Source organism: Piliocolobus tephrosceles, chromosome 13 (genome assembly GCF_002776525.5).
Source record: "Piliocolobus tephrosceles isolate RC106 chromosome 13, ASM277652v3, whole genome shotgun sequence".
In the NCBI taxonomy this organism is placed as follows: Eukaryota; Metazoa; Chordata; class Mammalia; order Primates; family Cercopithecidae; genus Piliocolobus; species Piliocolobus tephrosceles.
In genome coordinates this window covers 84,689,525-84,712,911 of record NC_045446.1, presented here as the reverse complement: position 1 = coordinate 84,712,911, position 23,387 = coordinate 84,689,525, and the positions used below count along the sequence as shown (strand labels likewise).

The following is a 23,387-nucleotide window of genomic DNA, read 5'->3' as shown; positions in this document are numbered from 1 at the left end:
AAAACAGATTGATGGTCAGGTGGGCCAGCTTCTACCGCCCAGTCAGCTAGACGGCAAGTATTGACTGAGCATGTATCATGTGCCAGGGATGCAACAGTGAACACTACAGATTAAGTCTTCCCCCTCAATGTGTTCACGTGGGAGGAATGTCCTCATCAGCTACATGACCTTGGGTTGGTCCCTTTAACTTCCCTGTGCCTCATTTCTCTTTTAAAGCACATTCTTCAAGAACCTTCTCTCTTCTTTCTCGTATGACTACTGTGGAAGTAAGATGTGAAAATTAATTTGAGCTCTTTGTAAAAGAGATACAACTGTGACTTCTTAAAAATGTAAATTCCCCTCTCTCTTTTATCTTTTTTCTCTTTCACTTCCCTCTCAGTTTCTAATGATGCTGAAGCACTATTTGACCTCCCATGGTAGAGGGGCAACTGCTTATAAAACAGGAACTGTTGATTAAGAGCTTTTCTTTCTGCTAGTCCTATTGTCCCAACCTATCTTTCTCCCTCCATCCCCCTTCAGTATGCCACACTTCTGTTGACCTTTTTCTCAATGAGGCTGGAAAATCTGGGGTAATGGCGGAATTTGGGAGAGGGTACCAACGAATGCCCTAAAACTTCAAATGATGCTGAAGGTACTGATGGCAATGAAAAAACAGCAGTGAGAGTGATTTGTTTTTAATCAGTTGCTAAGTGCAAGGCATTCCAATAAGCACTTTGTTCAGATTTTATTTGCAGTTACAAGTGTGAGGTAAGTATAATTTATTTGCCTCACTTTATAGATAAGGAAGTTGAGGTTCAGAAAGATGACTTACTCTAGGCTACTTTTCTGGTGGGAGGTAGGATTCAACTGTGGCTGGTTTAACCCTGGGGCCCATGCTCGAAATCAACACACGATTCCATCCCTCTCTGCTCATCCTCAGTGTACCAGCCCTTCTGGAAAGGTCCAGAAGAAATAATTGGAGCTGACTTGAGGGCTCTGTGTTGTTAGAGGGGGCCAAGTAGACGGGGTCAGCTGTGTTCTGGCATAAGTCAAAGGGCAGAGCCCTTGTCTGGGCTGTTGAATCAACAAGAACTCTAAGCCGCACTCTCAAAAGTCTCTTCAGAATCGTGCCCAATGGGAAGTGGTGAGTCCATGTGGTTGGTCTATTGTTCTGTTGAGGGTGGAGATGACCAGGAGCTTTGTGACAGTGGGACCCCAGCATGCTTTCTAAAGCTGTCAGATAACTGCCTTGGACACAGGGATAAAGGAACAGGGTGTGGCGTGGATGGCGGAAGTCTTTCTCGAGGCTGCCCGAGGCTGCTGCCCAAGAACTGGCAGGCACATTCATGAGTTGCGTGAGGGTGAATGAGGAGGAGGGGATCAGAGAGGCCCTGGATCCCCTTTCCCGGACAGGCTGAGTTCCTCACATGACCCATGTTCTCAAGTAGACTCCGAGTCATCCCTGGTGAGGCCAGCAGAGCTGCCCCCCAGACCAGCCCACAGTCCCCAAAAATGAGTTTAGACACACTTTGCCCTTTTTACAGTATCTGCCACATGGAACTAGTAAAAACCTCAAGATGTTTCCAGTTGATTTTTTTGTAACAACGTTTTAACCTTTTTTCGGTTATAAGATAATGTATGCTTACTTGGAAAATCAGAAAATGAAGTATTACAGGAAAAAAAATAAGAAGGCTGAGCATCCCAAACCTGAAAATACAAAACCCAAAACGCTTCAGGTCCCAAGCAATTCAGATTAGGGATACTCAACCTCTACTTATCTTTTTAATGAGTATCAAGAGCAACAGGGAAATAATCGCTGAATGTATTTCATATCATAGGAGGCAGATTAATGCTCTCATTAAAACAACAACAACAACAACAACAACAACAAACTGTAATGTTATTTTTAAAGAGATGCTGAGCATCACAGTTCTGTTTAGAGACTGTCTCCTCCTCTTTGGTCTCATGTCAGCCATATACAGCTGGGGGTCTGCCATCAGCTCCCAAACACAAATTCAAAATGAAAGCAGAGTAATTTCCCAGGAGAGCCTCAATTCTGAAATTTCTGTCCCCCACTGGTGCTCCTCAGCCTGTCGGCAGCCTTCATGCACAGCAGGAATGTTGTTTCTGCCTGCCTGAGGAAACTGTGTGGGTGAGCGTGCATGGGTCTGAGTGTGCATACAGCCAACTATCCTCTGTGGCAATTATGATACTTTTCAAATAATTCTAACATTATGTTTCTTCTTGATAAACAACAAGGATAACGGAGGTAAGTCTGGTTTCACAGCATTCAGAAGGCCAAGAAGAAGTAATCTAACTGTAGGGTGTGGACAGCATATTAACCGGGAAGGAACATTGTTTTTGTGCTCTAAGAACCAAGATGTGCCCATTTGGTCAGCCAAAGAAAGATTCATCAGTGTCTACTGTGGGCCAGTGCCGTACATGGAACCAGGGAGAACCCCTGTCCTCAGTTGGGGAAGCGAAGATCTCAGCAACTGAGCAATAGAGAACAGCTGAAGGGTGTAACTCTGTGCCAAAGTATGTGGCACAGTTTATCAGTATTAGAAGTCCACAGACAGATCTGCCTTTTCTTATGAGCTGTCCACCAAGCCAAGACAGTGGGAGGCGGAGGTGGGTTTCTTAGTTTTCTGGGCAATCTCACTAACACCTCCTTCTCCAGCCAAATGCACACACCCAGAGGGAACTGTATGGGCCTGCCCTGCGAGAGGGCTGAGCTGGCCTGAGTGCATGCGCTCAAGTGTTTTCAAGTGTTTTAACCACAACCACTATGCCCTATCCAGTAGATAATTCCATGGGGCCCTGCCTTGCATTTCCCTGGTATCCCAATTTAGAGCACACCCTTCACCAGCTGCATAAAGGCCTCTGCTCATCATGCTGGGTGATGGTGGACAGGCTTGTCTGGGGCCAGGAGCTTTGACCAGTCTTCTTCCTGTTTGCTGTGGTGCAGGTGAACTCCAGGCTTGGCTTTTCATTCTGTGCTAACTCATAGCTGAGTTACAGAGAAGGACAGGCAGCAGGAATAGGAGCTTATGGCCAATATTATTTTCTAGGGATGGTCCTACATCCCTTCCTCTCCTTTACCTCTGAAAACTCACTGATCATCATGTGCTACTCATGTCACCTCTTATTGGCTCTTCCCTTCAACTCCTCCACAAGTTCTCACTGTCACTACACCCTATGCTGCACCAACAACCTTCAGGCTGGCCTCTGTGACTTTTAACATCCACCCTCTGGATGGTCCTCTGACATCAGAGGGCTCTCTCCCCGATCTCTTGCACCATATTTCTCTCCAGCTTAAAAACCTCCCAGTTGTTGGTACTCTGCTGACTACAGGGAAAAAGCCCAGTCTCTCAGCTTGACCAAATGCCCTCCACAAGTGGCCTTAGTCTCCTCTCCAGCCACTGCACTGGGCATTCTCCCCTAGCTACCTGCACCCTGCTGCCCTGGACCTGCCATGTCGTTTCATGGCCCTGTCCTTTACCATATTCTCCCACTACCTATGATGTTCTTGCCCTCAAATACCCAACAAACTCATCTTTCAATGTCCAGCTCAAATGTCCTCCTCTCTGAAGTCATCTAATGCTGCATTCCCCTCTCCCTAGCCCCAAGCTGGTGACCACTTTCTCTCTGTGAAGACATCTGTCACTCCAGTAAGTGGACTGCTCGCCTTCTCTCCTGGTCGTTGTATGGGTTCACTGAGGACAGGGAGTTCTTGTTTCCCTCTGAATCCTGGGAGCAAGGTGCAGCATCTGGTCCATGGTAGATGTTCCATACATTTGCTGAGTGAACACATCTAATTCTTTCACCAGTCTATGCCCAGTTCCTTACCTGCTGGGTTCTCAGTGCATCCAGCTCTCTCTCCAGCCAAGTCCGCAGTCTCCGCTCCATCTGCTCTCGCTTCTCACATGCAGACTGCAGCTGGGTCAGGGCCTGCTGCAACTTCTCGACTTTCTCAACATATGCTTGCTTCTCTCGTAACTGAGTGGAGAAGAGCAAAAAAGAGCACAGAATTTAGACCACTGATTCTCAAAGCTGGGGTGGAGGAGGTAGGGTCAGATTACCTGGAGATCCTATTTAAACTACAGGTGCAGGTACCTCCCACCTCTCTACTCCTATCCTTCAAGTGCACTGGAACAGAAAAGATTTACACATAGGCTGCCAGTTATACCTACGATGGCTAGGATGTATGAAATTGAAGACCCTACTGGGGTACCTGCTTTTGGTAATTTGTGCAGCTTTGAGCTCAATATTTGTTTATTGCTTAATAATTACTGCATTTTCAGGCACTGGAAGTGAGGTAAAGAGTTTTTGCACGTATATTTATTGCAGCACTATTTACAATAGTAAAGACATGGAAACAACCCAAATGCCCATCAATGATAGACTGGATGAAGAAAATGTGGCACATATACATCATGGAATACTATGCAGCCATAAAAAGGAATGAGATCATGTCCTTTGCAGGGACGTGGATGAAGCTGGAAGCCATTATTCTCAGCAAACTAACACAGGAACAGAAAACAAAACATCGCATGTTCTCCCTTGTAAGAGGGAGCTGAACAATGAGAACACATAGGCACAGGGAGGTAACAAAACACACTGGGGCAAGTTGGGGGGTAGGGGTGAGGGGAGGGAGAGGATTAGGACAAATAGCTAATGCATGTGAGGCTTACAACCTGGATGATGGGTTGATAGGTGCAGCAAACCACCATGGCACATGTATACCTATGTAACAAATCTACACGTTCTGCACTTGTATTCCGGAACTTAAAGTAAAATTAAAAATAACATAAAATAAATAGAACTAAAAAAAGTGTTTTTGATATCATGAAGAAATGCTCATTCTACAATGTCAAGTGAAAAATCCAGAATCAAAAATTATATACAACATTATCATAATGATGTCTATCTATCCATGAAAAAAAGGCAGGACTGAAATACTTAGAGCATTAAGCATGCTTATCTATATGACAGAATGGCAATTACTTCTTTATTCTTTTCTATATTTTTTCAAGTTTCCTATAATAAGCATAAATTCCATTATAATAGAGAAATTAGGTATATATGTATATATATATATGTGTACCCATTTATGTATGTGTGAATAAAAAAAAATTTCTTATTATATATATCTATGGAGTAACTTTGTCCTAAAGATTTCAGAGTCCTTTATAGATTAGTTGGCAGCCCTGAAGAGATGGGAAGTGCATAGTGAATATTCAACAACACAATAACTGAGGAGATGGAAATTAAGGTTAAAATAATTTATGGAAATGTCACATCAGGTATGGATTTAGAATTATGACCAACAACTTCCAACTCTTACTCTCACACTTTGTTTTCTTCCAATTAGGGGTTTGGCCCATGTTCATAAATCCTGGGCATACTGACAGCATTCTGAGAACTGGCTAGTGCCAAAAATCAGGCTTAGGCATCGACTTGATTTGGTCCTGGGTGAGAAGACACCAGATGCTATTTCCTGTCATTCTGCACCTGGGTGTATTCAATCTTGAGTTCAATGATGACACTGGCAAGTTGGAACATGCTAGTGATTTAGCTGCTAGGTGAGCTTTCTGACTCAGCAGGCAGCACCGCTGTGAGTTATACCTATATCCTGTCCTAGTTGAAGTCACTGGAACAAAATGGAGATGCTTTGACCTTTCAAGGAGGAGAGAGCAACTTTACAGACTTTTTTACATCTGTTCTTAGGATCGATTTTTATCTGGCCCTTTCATTCCTTGTGATTTTGATTGCTCAATTCCCCTGGCTTCTGAAGACCTACTAAGTGAAGGTTCCTGCAGCCTACTCTGACAAACTATTTTGTGTGTGTGTGATTCATACACCACTTACCATAACTTCCACTGAATATACTTCTCTGAATGTGTAGCCACTAGACTATAAGCACCAAGAGATTTGCCTATTTTGGTCCCCGCTGGGCAGAGTGAACAGGGCGTACCCAATGCCTGGAATAGCACTCAGCATTTAGTAGGCACCCAGTAAGTATTTGCTAAATGAATAAATATTATCCTTAGCAATTGCAAGAAGTTTGAAGGCAGGAATCTGTCTCCCTCACCTTTGTATCAACCTTAATTCTAGCAAGGCATATATCCTGATGAGGATGATTAATAACAGTAACTACATCAGTCAACACTGTCGGAACACTACCATGCCAAGCATTGGGTTTATATGTAGTATCTCATTTAATCCTCCAAATAACAACAGGAAGAGGAGGTAAAGTCCTTTATTATCTCCATTAGAGATGAGAAGTCTTCAAGGTTATGTGACTTGCTTAAGGTCACACAGCTGACAGGTCATACAGCCAGGACTCTCATTTACAGCTGTCTGCTCTAGAGTTCACTCTTACCCATCATAGAAAATTACAGTAGGCTCTCAGTATCTGAACTGAATGAAGACCATTAAAGGAAACTCTAATTAGAAAGATGTGATGCTGGAAGCAGACCTATGAGACATTCTGGGGAGGCTACATTCAACCAACTAAAGATTTCACATAAATATAATGATAAAAAAAGACCCATATTGGTTGTTATAACATGTCTTCAAGAAGCTCACAACGAACTCTTACTTTAATAGAAATATTGAAACTAAAAGATTTTAAAAACCACCATTTTCCTTAGCTCCACTCATGGAGATGGAGATGTCATTTCAGTAATGACAATAATGAGAAGCCCCAGCCTCCCTTAAGTATAACAGACCTCCTGTCTTTAAGGGGTTGAGGTCACTTTCTGTGGCAAGTGTTTTCATATTTGACATGTTCCTTAGTGGCAACATGGAAGATACCATGGGGGCTGCCGTCCCGGATCCTTATGCTAGTATTAAAATGGTAGTTTCTATGCAAGACTTATGGGGTTTTAAAGGCTTCCAAAGGGCAAGACCCTCGTTTACTCCACCATCTTCCTCTTCAGCTGCTTTATCCTTCTGTTTGAAATTTGATGAAACATCCCTGTTACTTAGCATTGGGGGAGGTTTTCTGAAGAGAGAGTTTTTTTAATTCAACAACAGTTGGGTTAGTAACAATACTGTTTCCTCTGTGCCCAGCAACAAGCTTAGCACTTTTGTAAGTGCTTAGTAAGCCTGCTCAGGTAAGCCTGTGTAACACAGAGGCACCTGACACCACCACCGCAGGGTGCTGGAAGGTGCAGGGCAGCAGGCCCCTGGCTGCCTGGCTAGGCCTCTGCTCCTTTTCTTCTTCTTCATCTATAGCCTGGATTCCTTAGCTTGGACCTCAGAAATGGTCATTTTAATTCCTCAGTCAGGTTGAGGAAAAGGCTACCTCATAATGCTTAAGCTAAAGGGTTGATTTCATCAGAAACTACTAAATGCAATGCATGACGCCTGAGTAGGACACATGTCAACCGATGGGCTGTAGGCTGGGCTTCACACCAAGTGTGAGTGCTTTGCTGATGGGATTCCCCTGTGCTTCTCAGACTTTGCCTGGCTCTAGAATGCATAGACTCTGTTTTTATTCACTTTTATTTGAGAAGTTTCCCATATTCCTCCCCTTTCTTAACTCCTTGGAATTGGCTCTGGTTAAGGTAGTTGGGTTAGGAAAAGAAAGTGGAAGCCCTCTGGACTCTGCTTCCCCTCTTCCCCACCAAATCCCCACAGCCTGGTCTCACCTCCTCTTCCAGCTTGATGACCCTGGCCTGGGCATTGCTCAAAGCCTGGTCCAGGATCTCAATGTGTCTCCGATGGTCCTCACTTGCAGTCCGCACTGCTGCTAACTCCATTTCTAATTTCTCCTTTTCCTTCAAGAATTCTTTGTCTAGAAGGGAAACAAGAACAAAACTACCTCTATCAGAAATTGCTCACCCTCTGGGCTCATGGCCAGTCTACATCTGGCAAGGATTAAAAATAAAAAGCATGCAAATAGCGGAGGACTGAATTGCTGTTTCTCTCCCTTTTAACAGTGGTGGTATGGAAGGTAATGGTTTTCTCAAAAACCACTGTCAACGCTAGATACATTCCAGGCCACACTTGTGAACAGTACACAAAGAACCAGTGACCCCATATTCTCGATAACTCACTTCTCTACAACACTGACTTTCATACTTCAATTTAATCTTGTATCTACTATTACATTTTATGCTTACAACCTTCCCTGCTTCCATTTTCCAAATCTGTGATGAAAGAGTGGGTAATATTAATAATAATTTTAACATTCTCATTCACAGAAAAATAAACCAAGTCCAGAGAGGTAAGCTCTTTGCCTGAGGTTAGACAGCAGAGGGGAGCATCAAGCTCAGGCCTCCAATCTCCAGGTAGATCCTCTTCCCATATGACCTGGGCCCACAATTTATCCTTTTTCTGCTCAAAAGGGGAAAGGGACAAGGCTTTAAATTTAGGAAAACTGCTTTTCTCTCATTCAATGATAATGTAATGATGGCGATCACTGCCTCTCTTTGCATGTAGGAAGCCAAGGCTGGTGCGCTCTTAGTTACCCATCATCCTATACAGACTTCTCTACTGTTTTAGCTTAAGCAGGCAGAGTCGATAGTGTCATAGGATGAGCATTTCTTATTGAAAATACTTTTCATGTTGCAAAAGCAATATGTTGTTTTTTAAAAATAAGACTATCTAGATACGTTGCTTATAATATGGAAAAACTTGAACAAACAATACATAAGAGATTGGCCAAATAAACTTCTAGAAACCCTCTGATAGGATGCAGCCATTAAAATTAAATAAGAGAATACCAGTGACATGAAAAAAAGTCTCCTTATTGAAAACAGGTAGTTACAAAACCGTACGCATACTATTCCGTATTTATAGAAAATGAGGCATAGAATCACAATAGTAGCAGCAACAATGGTAGTTAGAAATGGATTTCTGTGTGCCCACACCATTGCAATGTTCCATACTGGCTATCTCAATCCTCCTAGCAACCCTCACTGAACCATAAAGAACCCAAGTCTGGAAGTGACACCAGTGGTTAATCAGTAGTTAACAGTGTTTGCATGCATTCACATTTCCGCCTATATGCATTCGTTAATTTAACGAATAGTTATCAGACATTAAGGACCAGCACTATGTGTTCTGAAGCAATAGAAAGAATGCAGCACACTAACAGGGCAGAAAAATGTGGTTTTAAATACAGGGCATGGAAATTAAAATGACACTGTAAGGCTGCAAATATTAGATAAACTCACAACTTTAGAGCCAGAAAGGATCACAGGAAACATCAACATCCAGTTCTCCCTCTTTTGCTTCATTGCTGAGAAGAGGAAAGCCCTGAGGAGCAAAGGCACTTGTCCAGGGTCTCCCAGCCAGTGGGGACAGAGCCAGGGCCAGAATCTGGTTTTCCTGATGTCCCAGTACAATGTCCTTCCTTCTTGACTGCACAACCCTTGCATCGTCGAATTATGTCGACGGAATCAGAGGGCAATGGAACAGCTTCTGAATCGACAGACTGAAGGAGCTGACTTGTAAAGCTAAGCGGTGGCTGTGCTTCCTAGAAGCAATGGCATCCCCTGAAAACAAGATGAGGCCACCACGATCCCGACTCAGAGCCAGCATTATTTCTGGGTTCTTTATGCCCCACTGCAGTGACCCTCTACACTGCCCCTTCTCCCTTTCTGCGGCATTTGAAATGGTGCCTCTAAAACTTCCTTCCCAATCCGTGGAAAACAGGCATGTGAGAGACCTAAACAAAGGGGTCGGTGGCAGCCCACTAGTGCTACCCACCCCCATCCACAGCCCTGAAGGGACCAAAAGCACCTCACTCTTTCTGTGCAAAGTCACTGATATTTGACCACCTAATCCTAGGTTTGGACAATATCTCAGTGGTCATAGTGCCTGCTGGCCTTGTCCAAGCTCTGGAGGGCACTCAGGTATTACTAAGCAGTAATGGAAAAGTCTGGAAATGAACCCCAGGATCTCAGAGCTTCTACCTGGTTATCAACCTAAGCATAAACATTCTTCTCTTTGTTGAGGGCCACCAAGTATACACTGATGTTGACAAGAAGCAGTAAAATGATAGTCTGAACTCAAGAACAGAAGCCACAACCAAAGTTTATCATGTTCTGTAGATCAGTGATGACTATTATTTATTGTTATATCACAGTGATAGCTACTTAGATAGTCCTGAGTCAACAAACATCCGACCCCTCCAACACCCCCCTGCCATATACATACATGATCTCAGCGTTTGCTATTTGCTTGATAAGCAGTATCATAGTGTAGCTAAAGAAAGGATTTTAGCATGAGAAAGACCTGGATTCAAATCCTAGGCCCACTACTTTATAATTATGAGGCCTCAGGTGAGGTATTTAACCTCTCTGTGCCTCAGCTCCCTCATCTATCAAATGGCAATGGTAACATCTACATCACAGTGTTGTTATGATGATGCTGTTGATGAAGGTGATGCTTATAAAGTATAAAGGGACCCAAGTACTCAGGACTTTTAGTTATTATTGATTCCCTGGACCAATAAGAGCGCCTGGCTCAAAAATATTGTTGAATGAATGAATGAGTCTTTATTATGTGCCAAGTTCAGTGTCCACTGAACAACAAATCACACCTCCTGTTAGCTGTTAGGTATTCAGTATCCTCGTGATCTCCTAACAGCCTTTGTTATACAGTTGTCCACTCAACCTTCGAACCCACTGCTCACTTACAAGCTGCTACACATCAGATGCCTGGTACTGACCATGGATACCTCTGGTTCCTTCCTCTGTCCAGGCTCGCTAAACCCCACAGGGTACACGACAGACAAAGATGTGGAGATTGGACAAAAGCTACATTCGTTTCTGGAGTGTTTTGCAGACGTCTGAAATTCATGGTCAAACATCTCTGTCCTGAATTTGGTGACTTTAGACTTAAAGCTCCAGCATCATCACTTCGTATCACTCATACTGGTTAAGAACTCCTTGTCCACTGATAGGCAGTAGTGTGGTCAATTATAAAGTTTTAAAAACAGTGTTCATGACAATAGTAATAACAATATCTTCCCATGTTTGTTGAATAAGTACTGTGTTCCAGGAATGGTTACTTATAGTAGTCTCTTTATTCTAAGTTTTCTGTAGGAGGTAGGCAACATAATTCTTATTTTCCAGCTGAGGAAAATGCCACTAAAAAAAGGGTAAGTAATTTGCCCACAGAGGTGATGATCATCAATGGCAGAAATAGAAGTTGCATTTATATCTAATGTGTGTTCACAAACACGGCCCTGTACTGCTCCTCCTCTCCAAGCACGCATAGGGATAGAAGAGCTCCATTACAACATAGCTTATTTTTGCACAGATTTAAGTTATGTCACAGGTCATATATCTCTGAAAACATAGCAATTACATTCACATGTGTATCCATTTACAAATATTAACTAATGAAGCATCTACTACACAGAGGCATCAGAGTACTGGTTAAAAGCATGGGTCTAGAATCAAACTGCCTGGGTTCACACCTAGCTCTTCCACTTATGGTTCTGTGACTCAGGTAGTAAACAAACCTCTTTGTGCTTCAGCTTCTTTGCCTTTAAAGTAAGCATCACAGTAGTACCTATTTCAAAAGGCATACAGTAAGTTCCCAATGAATGTCAACTTTGATAACACTGTGGTTATTATTGTTGTTACAGGAAGTATGATAAATTCTGGGGCTCTGAGGTGAGTAGGATATAGCATTCTGTACCTGATCTGGTGGGAAAAGATGCAAAGACGTGGGCAAAGGCAATGTGACAAGGTGCTCTAATAGATGCAGGCACAGGGTGCTGTGAGAACACAGGAAGGACAACTAACCCAGAGCAGGGAATGAGGAAGATGGGGTTTCAAGGCAGTCAGCCTACAAGGTGGGCTAGCTATGCTCCCCAACTCTTGGAGACATGGGGACCATGAAGTGTATCAGACTCACTCAAAGGAGTCATCCTTCGGGAGATAACAAGGGAGAGTCCCACGGTGAAACCACCTCATAAGAAGGTCCTTCAGTTTATTAGCTAAGCCTCTTCGGATGGATCTCAGGAAAGACAAGTCTCGTGATGAATTTTTGGTAGGGCTCCAATATATATACTGAGAATTCCTAGAACAGGCAAGTTGACATAAGGGAATTCTTGCCCAGAATGGTCTGTTTACTCAGTGGATATTAATTACCCTGAACTGTGTGGCATAGGGAGCTGTTTAGCTTGATGGCTCTCGTCCCATTTACATAGAAGGATGTCTGCTCATACACTGTTTACTCTTAAGCACAGTGATGGCACAGGCTTTGTGGCCAGGCCAACCTGGTTTGATTTTGGCACCTTCACATAGCAGCTCACCTTGGACACATGACTTTACCTCTCTGAGACTCCATCTCCTCAGATGAAACTCACAAGATCTATTTTGCAGAACTGCAGGTGAGGATTAAAATAAGTATCAGTAAAATGCCTACCACAGGACTTGGCACATAATACTAATACTTGATAAATCACAACAAGAGCTAACATACATTCCTGGGGACTTACCATGTCCCAGTCACTGTTCCAAGAGCTTTAAAACATACAATCCTTCCATAAGCCCCATTTGACAAATAGAAAACTGAAGCAAAACAAGCTATGACACTTGTACAATGTTGAATGGTGGTCCCATTTGTGTCTCTCTTGCTTGAGGAAAGAACACAACTGGTAGAAAGAAATAGGCCCAATAATTCAAAGATGTCCCCTTTCTGTCTTACCCTTCTTTTTTGTCAGTTCTGGGTAAGGTTCCAAGTGGACACCCTGCTGAAACTGTTTCTGTGATTACTATCTGAGCACTAAGCCTAACTGCCAGCTGAACCGTGGGACAGAAGACCCTGAACCGTGGGACAGAAGACCCTGTCTTAGCCACTTCTGTTAGGAAATACTGAGGTTGGATGTGTGTATAAGGTCAGGGCTCTATGTGCTGTGCTACAGCTTCAAATTCAGTGCTCCCACTTATGGCTGGGGCTTCTGAGGACAGCAAACCTGTAAGCCAGCACTTCCTACATAGGAATTCATTTCTGTGGCTTTCTGATACAATGAATTTTTGAGAAGTTTTTCCCTACCCCATGTAACTGGAGAGATAGAGGAGTCCAGCTACTGCCTGCTATTCAAGGAGTGTCTAAGTCACTGGAGTGCTTGGTAAGTAAAAGATAGGTGTTTGCTATGGTTTGAATATGGTCCCCCAAATTTCATGTGTTAGAAACTTAATCCCCATTGTAACAGTATTAAGAGGTGGGGCCTTTAAGAGACGATTAGGCCATGAGGGTTCAGCCCTCATGAATTAATTAATGTTGTTACTGTAAGAGTAGGTTGGTTACTGTGGAAATGGGCTACTCATTTAAAAAATGAGTTCTGCTTGATTCTGTCTCATGGGATCACTTCTGCATTCCACCCTTTGGCCATGCAATAATGCAGCACAAGACCCTCACCAGGTGCCAGCACCATGCTCTTGGACTTGCCAGCCTCCTGAACTACGAATCAAATAAACTTCTATTGTTTGTAAATTACCCAGTCTGTGGTATTCTGTTACAGCAGCAGAAAATGAACTAAGACAGTATTCTGTTCCTTTTTCAGCTGGAATCAAGGTTTGATCCTTAACCAACTGGGTTGGGGCGGGGGGGGGTTGGATCTCTCAGAGAGAGAGAAAGAGACAAGAGAGAGGAGAGAGAGAGAGGGGTATGAAGGCATAAAAACAGGCCAAGCTAATTCTGTTCAAGCTCCAAATTCCAAATGTCCCCATAATGATACATAACTAGCCCATTTTGGCACTTGCTTCTCGAGAGTCAGGTACCTCTCTGGCACTTCTCGAGGAAGGTTCTTGGATGTGGGAAGAGGTGGTGGTGGTGACAGAGTTAAAGGAGGAGGAGGCAGGCACAACAATGAACCTGAGAAATAACAATGACTGATTTTAGAGGTACAGACTCTGGGAGTCTCTGAGTGAAGACAGCTTAAAGGGCATTACCAGAGAAGAAGCCACAAAGGAGAGGCTGAGTAGGGAGACTGAGGGGAGCAATGTACAACAGTGTCCAGGCCCTCTATGTACCATGCCAGAGCCCCAAGTCCAGCACTGGCGATTGACTCAGAGAATGAACCTGTGTGAAGAGGCCAATGCTTCCGTAACCTGGAATACTCTATGAAATAGACAAGTTTCCTGCTATCTGCCCAGCTAGTCCAGTGCTGATCAACACCAAGGGCATCAATTCTGTTAACTAGAAACTTCTCCACAGTGCTGCTGAAATGAAATCCTCTTATGAAAAGATGTCCAAATAATTATCTGCCATATTATCCCTCCCTAATGTTTCTCCTCCATTTCTTCTTCCTCAGTGATCCCTCAGCTCCAAGGTGCCAGGCACCATATCTGATAATACTAAACAGATGTTGGAGAGGATTCTACTTCAAGGGACAGCTACAATTTATAGAGTAATTGAAGGGTCAGATTTACTAGAAAGTCCTTGTTGATACCAAAGGTAATTTGTTTTTTTCTGAGGTTGTGGGCATGGAAAGACAATAGGAAGATATTTCATTTACCTTACTGTCTACAAAACTATTTAGGTTCCTTCTGCCTCAAAGATACTCCACACTCAGGGGCCCCTTCTTAACATCTGCCCCCACCTCCTCACCCCAGTTTGAGTCAAACTGATGAACCTAGAAAGAGACTCAAAAAATAGAATCCAAAAAGAGCACTGTTTGCAAACACATACGAGTGATCTATTCACATGAGGCTTATTTGATGCAAAACAACATGACACACGATCTACTTTTTAAAGCCACACGTGAATTCACAAACAGAAAAGTAATATGATACAACGTTGACCTTAGAAGCTGCCGGTTTGATTTTTTGTTATCTTTTTTAAATTGCTGATGGCTTCTTGGGTAAGGAGCCTTGTTATTTGGGGAAAGGGTCTTCAGCTTTCTGCTGTCCCTGAGCTCTGGTGCAGATTACCAGGGTTCTGCCAGGTGGCTGGATATATAGGCTGCAAGTTGAGTGTGTAAGTGGGTCTATTCACAAACAGGAACGCTCCAGTGAGGGCTGGTTTTAAATGGCGGAGAGAGTGGAGAGTTTCTAAATGAGTTCTGTAATAAGGAAAGTTAAGAAGAGGAATTCAAGTCTCCATCTCCCAGCGCGAGTGACACAGAAGACCGGCGATTTCTGCATTTTCAACTGAGGTACTGGGGTCATCTCACTCGGGAGTGCCGGACAATCGGTGCTGGTCAGCTGCTGCAGCCCGACCAGCGAGAGCTGAAGCAGGGCGAGGCATCACCTCACCTGGGAAGTGCGAGGGGGAAGGGAGTCCCTTTTCCTAGCCAGGGGAACTGAGACACACAACACCTGGAAAATCGGGTAACTCCCACCCCAATACTGCGCTGCAACACCGGCACACCGGAGATTATATCCCACACCTGGCCGGGAGGGTCCCACGCCCACGGAGCCTCTCTCCTTGCTAACACAGCAGTCTGCGGCAATCTAACCGCAAGGCAGCAGCGAGGCTGGGGGAGGGGCGCCCGCCATCGCTGAGGCTTAAGTAGGTAAATAAAGCCGCTGGGAAGCTTGAACTGGGTGGAGCTCACAGCAGCTCAAGGAAACCTGCCTGTCTCTGTAGACTGCGCCTCTGGGGACAGGGCTCAGCTAAAGGAGCAGAAGCCTGTGAAACGCGAACGACTCTGTCTGACAGCTTTGAAGAGAGCAGTGGATCTCCCAACACGGAGGTTGAGATCTGAGAAGGGGCAGTCTGCCTGCTCAAGTGGGTCACTGACCCCTGAGTAGCCTAACTGGGAGACATCCCCCACTAGGGGCAGTCTGACACCCCACACCTCACAAGGTGGAGTACACCCCTGAGAGGAAGCTTCCAAAGCAAGAATCAGACAGGTGCACTCGCTGTTCAGCAATATTCTATCTTCTGCAACCTCTGCTGCTGATACCCAGGCAAACAGGGTCTGGAGTGGACCTCAAGCAATCTCCAACAGACCTATAGCTAAGGGTCCTGACAGTCAGAAGGAAAACTATCAAACAGGAAGGACACCTATATCAAAACCCCATCAGTACGTCACCATCATCAAAGACCAGTGACAGATAAAACCACAAAGATGGGGAAAAAGCAGGGCAGAAAAGCTGGAAATTCAAAAAATAAGAGCGCATCTCCTCCTGCAAAGGAGCACAGCCCATCGCCAGCAACGGATCAAAGCTGGTCAGAGAATGATTTTGATGAGATGAGAGAAGAAGGCTTCAGTCCATCAAACCTCTCAGAGCTAAAGGAGGAATTACGTACCCAGCGCAAAGAAACTAAAAATCTTGAAAAAAAAGTGGAAGAATTGACAGCTAGACTAATTAATGCAGAGAAGGTCATAAACGAAATGACAGAGATGAAAACCATGACATGAGAAATACGTGACAAATGCACAAGCTTCAGTAACCGACTCGATCAACTGGAAGAAAGAGTATCAGCGATTGAGGATCAAATGAATGAAATGAAGCGAGAAGAGAAACCAAAAGAAAAAAGAAGGAAAAGAAATGAACAAAGCCTGCAAGAAGTATGGGATTATGTCAAAAGACCAAATCTACGTCTGATTGGGGTGCCTGAAAGTGAGGGGGAAAATGGAACCAAATTGGAAAACACTCTACAGGATATCATCCAGGAGAACTTCCCCAACCTAGCAGGGCAGGCCAACATTCAAATTCAGGAAATACAGAGAACGCCACAAAGATACTCCTCCAGAAGAGCAACTCCAAGACACATAATTGCCAGATTCACCAAAGTTGAAATGAAGGAAAAAATCTTAAGGGCAGCCAGAGAGAAAGGTCGGGTTACCCACAAAGGGAAGCCCATCAGACTGACAGCAGATCTCTCGGCAGAAACTCTACAAGCCAGAAGACAGTGGGGGCCAATATTCAACGTTCTTAAAGAAAAGAATTTTAAACCCAGAATTTCATATCCAGCCAAACTAAGTTTCATAAGTGAAGGAGAAATAAAATTCTTTACAGATAAGCAAATGCTCAGAGATTTTGTCACCACCAGGCCTGCCTTACAAGAGACCCTGAAGGAAGCCCTAAACATGGAAAGGAACAACCGGTACCAGCCATTGCAAAAACATGCCAAAATGTAAAGACCATCGAGCCCAGGAAGAAACTGCATCAACTAATGAGCAAAATAACCAGATAATATCATAATGGCAGGATCAAGATCACACATAACAATATTAACCTTAAATGTAAATGGACTAAATGCTCCAATTAAAAGACACAGACTGGCAAACTGGATAAAGAGTCAAGACCCATCAGTCTGCTGTCTTCAGGAGACCCATCTCACATGCAGAGACATACATAGGCTCAAAATAAAAGGATGGAGGAAGATCTACCAAGCAAATGGAGAACAAAAAAAAGCAGGGGTTGCAATCCTAGTCTCTGATAAAACAGACTTTAAACCATCAAAGATCAAAAGAGACAAAGAAAGCCATTACATAATGGTAAAGGGATCAATCCAACAGGAAGAGCTAACTATCCTAAATATATATGCACCTAATACAGGAGCACCCAGATTCATAAAGCAAGTCCTTAGAGACTTACAAAGAGACTTAGACTCCCATACAATAATAATGGGAGACTTCAACACTCCACTGTCAACATTAGACAGATCAACGAGACAGAAAGTTAACAAGGATATCCAGGAATTGAACTCATCTCTGCACCAAGCGGACCTAATAGACATCTATAGAACTCTCCACCCCAAGTCAACAGAATATACATTCTTCTCAGCACCACATCACACTTATTCCAAAATTGACCACATAATTGGAAGTAAAGCACTCCTCAGCAAATGTAAAAGAACAGAAATTATAACAAACTGTCTCTCTGACCACAGTGCAATCAAACTAGAACTCAGGACTAAGAAACTCAATCAAAACCGCTCAACTACATGGAAACTGAACAACCTGCTCCTGAATGACTACTGGGTACATAACAAAATGAAAGCAGAAATAAAGATGTTCTTTGAATCCAATGAGAACAAAGATACAACATACCAGAATCTCTGGGACACATTTAAAGCAGTGTGTAGAGGGAAATTTATAGCACTAAGTGCCCACAAGAGAAAGCAGGAAAGATCTAAAATTGACACTCTAACATCACAATTAAAAGAACTAGAGAGGCAAGAGCAAACACATTCAAAAGCTAGCAGAAGGCAAGAAATAACTAAGATCAGAGCAGAACTGAAGGAGATAGAGACACAAAAAACCCTCCAAAAAATCAATGAATCCAGGAGTTGGTTTTTTGAAAAGATCAACAAAATTGACAGACCGCTAGCAAGATTAATAAAGAAGAAAAGAGAGAGGAATCAAATAGACGCAATAAAAAATGATAAAGGGGATATCACCACCAACCCCACAGAAATACAAACTACCATCAGAGAATACTATAAACACCTCTACGCAAATCAACTAGAAAATCTAGAAGAAATGGATAATTTCCTGGACACGTACACTCTTCCAAGACTAAACCAGGAAGAAGTTGAATCCCTGAATAGACCAATAGCAGCCTCTGAAATTGAGGCAACAATTAATAGCCTACCCACCAAAAAAAGCCCAGGACCAGATGGATTCACAGCTGAATTCTACCAGAGGTACAAGGAGGAGCTGGTACCATTCCTTCTGAAACTATTCCAATCAATAGAAAAAGAGGGAATCCTCCCTAACTCATTTTATGAGGCCAACATCATCCTGATACCAAAGCCTGGCAGAGACACAACAAAAAAAGAGAATTTTAGACCAATCTCCCTGATGAACATCGATGCAAAAATCCTCAATAAAATACTGGCAAACCGGATTCAGCAGCACATCAAAAAGCTTATCCACCATGATCAAGTGGGCTTCATCCCTGGGATGCAAGGCTGGTTCAACATTCGCAAATCAATCAACGTAATCCAGCATATCAACAGAACCAAAGACAAGAACCACATGATTATCTCAATAGATGCAGAAAAGGCTTTTGACAAAATTCAACAGCCCTTCATGCTAAAAACGCTCAACAAATTCGGTATTGATGGAACGTACCTCAAAATAATAAGAGCTATTTATGACAAACCCACAGCTAATATCATACTGAATGGGCAAAAACTGGAAAAGTTCCCTTTGAAAACTGGCACAAGACAGGGATGCCCTCTCTCACCACTCCTATTCAACATAGTGTTGGAAGTTCTGGCTAGGGCAATCAGGCAAGAGAAAGAAATCAAGGGTATTCAGTTAGGAAAAGAGGAAGTCAAATTGTCCCTGTTTGCAGATGACATGATTGTGTATTTAGAAAACCCCATCGTCTCAGCCCAAAATCTTCTTAAGCTGATAAGCAACTTCAGCAAAGTCTCAGGATACAAAATTAATGTGCAAAAATCACAAGCATTCTTATACACCAGTAACAGACAAGCAGAGAGCCAAATCAGGAATGAACTTCCATTCACAATTGCTTCAAAGAGAATAAAATACCTAGGAATCCAACTTACAAGGGATGTAAAGGACCTCTTCAAGGAGAACTACAAACCACTGCTCAGTGAAATCAAAGAGGACACAAACAAATGGAAGAACATACCATGCTCATGGATAGGCAGAATCAATATTGTGAAAATGGCCATACTGCCCAAGGTAATTTATAGATTCAATGCCATCCCCATCAAGCTACCAATGAGTTTCTTCACCGAATTGGAAAAAACTGCTTTAAAGTTCATATGGAACCAAAAAAGAGCCCGTATTGCCAAGACAATCCTAAGTCAAAAGGACAAAGCCGGAGGCGTCACGCTACCTGACTTCAAACTATACTACAAGGCTACAGTAACCAAAACAGCATGGTACTGGTACCAAAACAGAGATATAGACCAATGGAACAGAACGGAGCCTTCAGAAATAATGCCACACATCTACAACCATCTGATATTTGACAAACCTGAGAAAAACAAGAAATGGGGAAAGGATTCCCTATTTAATAAATGGTGCTGGGAAAATTGGCTAGCCATAAGTAGAAAGCTGAAACTGGATCCTTTCCTTACTCCTTATACGAAGATTAATTCAAGATGGATTAGAGACTTAAATGTTAGACCTAATACCATAAAAACCCTAGAAGAAAATCTAGGTAGTACCATTCAGGACATAGGCATGGGCAAGGACTTCATGTCTAAAACACCAAAAGCAACGGCAGCAAAAGCCAAATTTGACAAATGGGATCTCATTAAACTAAAGAGCTTCTGCACAGCAAAAGAAACTACCATCAGAGTGAACAGGCAACCTACAGAATGGGAGAAAATTTTTGCAATCTACTCATCTGACAAAGGGCTAATTTCCAGAATCTACAAAGAACTCAAACAAATATACAAGAAAAAAACAAACAACCCCATCCAAAAGTGGGGAAAGGATATGAACAGACATTTCTCAAAAGAAGACATTCATACAGCTAACAGACACATGAAAAAATGCTCATCATCACTGGCCATCAGAGAAATGCAAATCAAAACCACAATGAGATACCATCTCACACCAGTTAGAATGGCAATCATTAAAAAATCAGGAAACAATAGGTGTTGGAGAGGATGTGGAGAAATAGGAACACTTTTACACTGTTGGTGGGATTGTAAACTAGTTCAACCATTATGGAAAACAGTATGGCGATTCCTCAAGGATCTAGAACTAGATGTACCATATGACCCAGCCATCCCACTACTGGGTATATACCCAAAGGATTATAAATTATGCTACTACAAAGACACATGCACACGTATGTTTATTGCGGCACTATTCACAATAGCAAAGACTTGGAATCAACCCAAATGTCCATCAGTGACAGACTGGATTAAGAAAATGTGGCACATATACACCATGGAATACTATGCAGCCATAAAAAAGGATGAGTTTGCATCCTTTGTAGGGACATGGATGCAGCTGGAAACCATCATTCTTAGCAAACTATCACAAGAAGAGAAAACCAAACACCGCATGTTCTCACTCATAGGTGGGAACTGAACAATGAGCTCACTTGGACTTGGGAAGGGGATCATCACACACTGGGGCCTATCATGGGGAGGGGGGAGGGATTGCATTGGGGAGTTATAGCTGATATAAATGATGAATTGATGGGTGCTGACGAGTTGATGGGTGCAGCACACCAACATGGCACATGTATACATATGTAACCTGCACGTTATGCACATGTACCCTAGAACTTAAAGTATAATTAAAAAAAAAAAAAAAAAAAAAAGAGGAATTCAAACCAAACTGTTCTGCAGAGCCCTGGGAGAGGGAGAGAGAAGGGAGGGAAGGAAGAGAAGAGATGCTGTGGCCAAGTGGGAAGGAGAGGAATTCTGAAGATGAATCCATCTCAGCCAGAAATTTCTTCAGCTGTCTTGCATTTTACCTATTACGCTTCCACACTATCTGAACAAGAGTTCTGAGTTTGAAAGCTACTAGTTTAGTCATTACAAAAGAGATAAAGATTTGTGGAAATAGCTGCTGTTAAAACGTGGGGAAGAAATCTTCTGGAGAGATGGATAATATGGGAAAATGAGGTAAAGCCTAAAGTGCAATGGATTTATTCAAACTCTGTTGCCTAAATGTAAAAGAATAGCAATGTCCCTGTTGACATAGTGCTGTACAGCAAAATTCTTCTAAACTGTTAATTATTTTTCAAGGCCCACCCTAAAGGCTACAGTCTTCTCCCCCAACCCACTTTTTTTTTTGAGGTGGGAGTTCTTTTGAGTGTGGTTCTCTAACAGGTCCTTGCCACATTCTGCCTTGCACTCCAGGTCCAGTGACTGACATGTGTCTGTCTCATTTTTCCTACTGGACCTCTTCATAGTGACTGAGCTGTCTTCACAGTGAGTCGAAACCCTTCTATCTTTGTAGGACTTTAAAGATCTAAGATAACTGATGTGTCTTACATGTGAAGAAATAGAAGTTTAGGCAACAGTTTATTGAATAAGAGGATGCTACTGGTATATAATCAAATTCTAACGGAGTCTTTAAAACAGTTTTCAAATATTTGTTACTGGAAAGCAACAAAGCCTAACCACAGAATCTTCTATTGGTCTAATATAGGAAAACAATACATTTTTGTCTTAACATAGTTATAAAATTTTTGTTATTTTATATAATTTATCTATTGCTCTTATCCAGAACCCACAATGAGTTTAAAGCATCAAAAGTAAGATATCTCAAGTACGATTTGGTAAAATATTTATTTGATGCTCTACCTGTAAAAGTTCTCTTAAATACAATTTTCTCTGATCTAGTCATTCTTCACATTGCATTTTACTTCTGGAAATTGTGCTTACACATATAGGTATAATTCACAAGTTTTTTTATTACATAAGCTTATTACAGATGCAGTTTACAAGCTTGCTTGACTGAGGAGACACCCACTCATCCAGCTCAGCTTCCAAAGGTACTGTTCAACCTTTCACTTTATTTTGTTTTACCTGAAATAAAAATGTACTGCTACTTCGACAGCACTGCTGACAGCATAATAACAAACTAGTCAATGAATAATAATGCCACATAAATATAGGATGTACAGGGCTCTTGGTTTTGACTATACACATACTCGTAATTCCATTTTAAATCAAACCTGAAGACTTAAACTTTTGGTAACCACCACTGAAGAAAAGTGCTTTTTTGCCTTCCTTTTTCTTTCTTTCTTTTTTTGAGACACAGTCTGGCCCTGTGGCCCAGGCTGGAGTGCAGTGGTGGCATCTCGGCTCAGTGCAACTTCTGCTTTCTGGGCTCAAGCCTCTTGCCCCGGCCTCCAGAATAACTGGGATTACAGGTGCGTGCCACCATGCCCAGCTAATTTTTGTATTTCTAGTAGAGATGGGGTTTCATGGTGTTGGCTAGGCTGGTCTCGAACTCCTGACCTCAAGTAATCAGCCTGCCTCAACCTCCCAAAGTGCTGGGATTACAGGTGTGAGCCACCACGCCTGGCCTTGCCTTCTCTTTTCTTAATATAAAAAACTGACACGTCTAATTGCAGATATAACAAACTAAGACCCTCCTAGATGATTTGGTTCCTGTGCAGAAAACAACCATAAAACCTGGCCATAATATAAAGAATAATGGTCAGAAGGTGTTAAAATGTGAACAGAAGCAGACAGCTTCTGGTGGGGAGTAGCAGCTGGCTTACAGAGGTGAGGAGAAGCCATACTAGCGATACAAATCATGTACCTTGATTGTGCTCCTTGTTACATTTCAAGAAACAGGACACTTAAATGTGTAAATTTTATTGGATGTAAATAATGTCTTAATTAAAGTCAATTTAGGTATAAAACAAATATAGGTATATATAATATGTATATAACATGTATACACTTATATTTGTTTTAACTAAGGCATTATTACAATGTGTGTGTGTGTGTGTATATATGTGTGTGTGTGTGTGTGTTTAAGTGGCCCCTCTGAATGGCAGATATGGCTTAACCAAAGC

At 42.5% G+C, this 23,387-nt stretch overlaps 1 protein-coding gene across 2 annotated transcripts in view; it reads right to left on the bottom strand.

Annotated features, from left to right (window-relative positions):
* The window catches only part of AMOTL1 (angiomotin like 1), a 116,978-nt gene that overhangs the window by 18,904 nt on the left and 74,687 nt on the right, over positions 1-23,387 (bottom strand). For both annotated transcript variants that reach the window (XM_023225653.1, XM_023225652.2), the window contains 2 exons: positions 7,638-7,783; positions 3,829-3,978 (listed from right to left, as the gene is read on the bottom strand). In XM_023225653.1, coding sequence (XP_023081421.1) covers positions 3,829-3,978; positions 7,638-7,783 — 296 coding nt within the window. The remainder of the gene's footprint in view (positions 1-3,828; positions 3,979-7,637; positions 7,784-23,387) is intronic.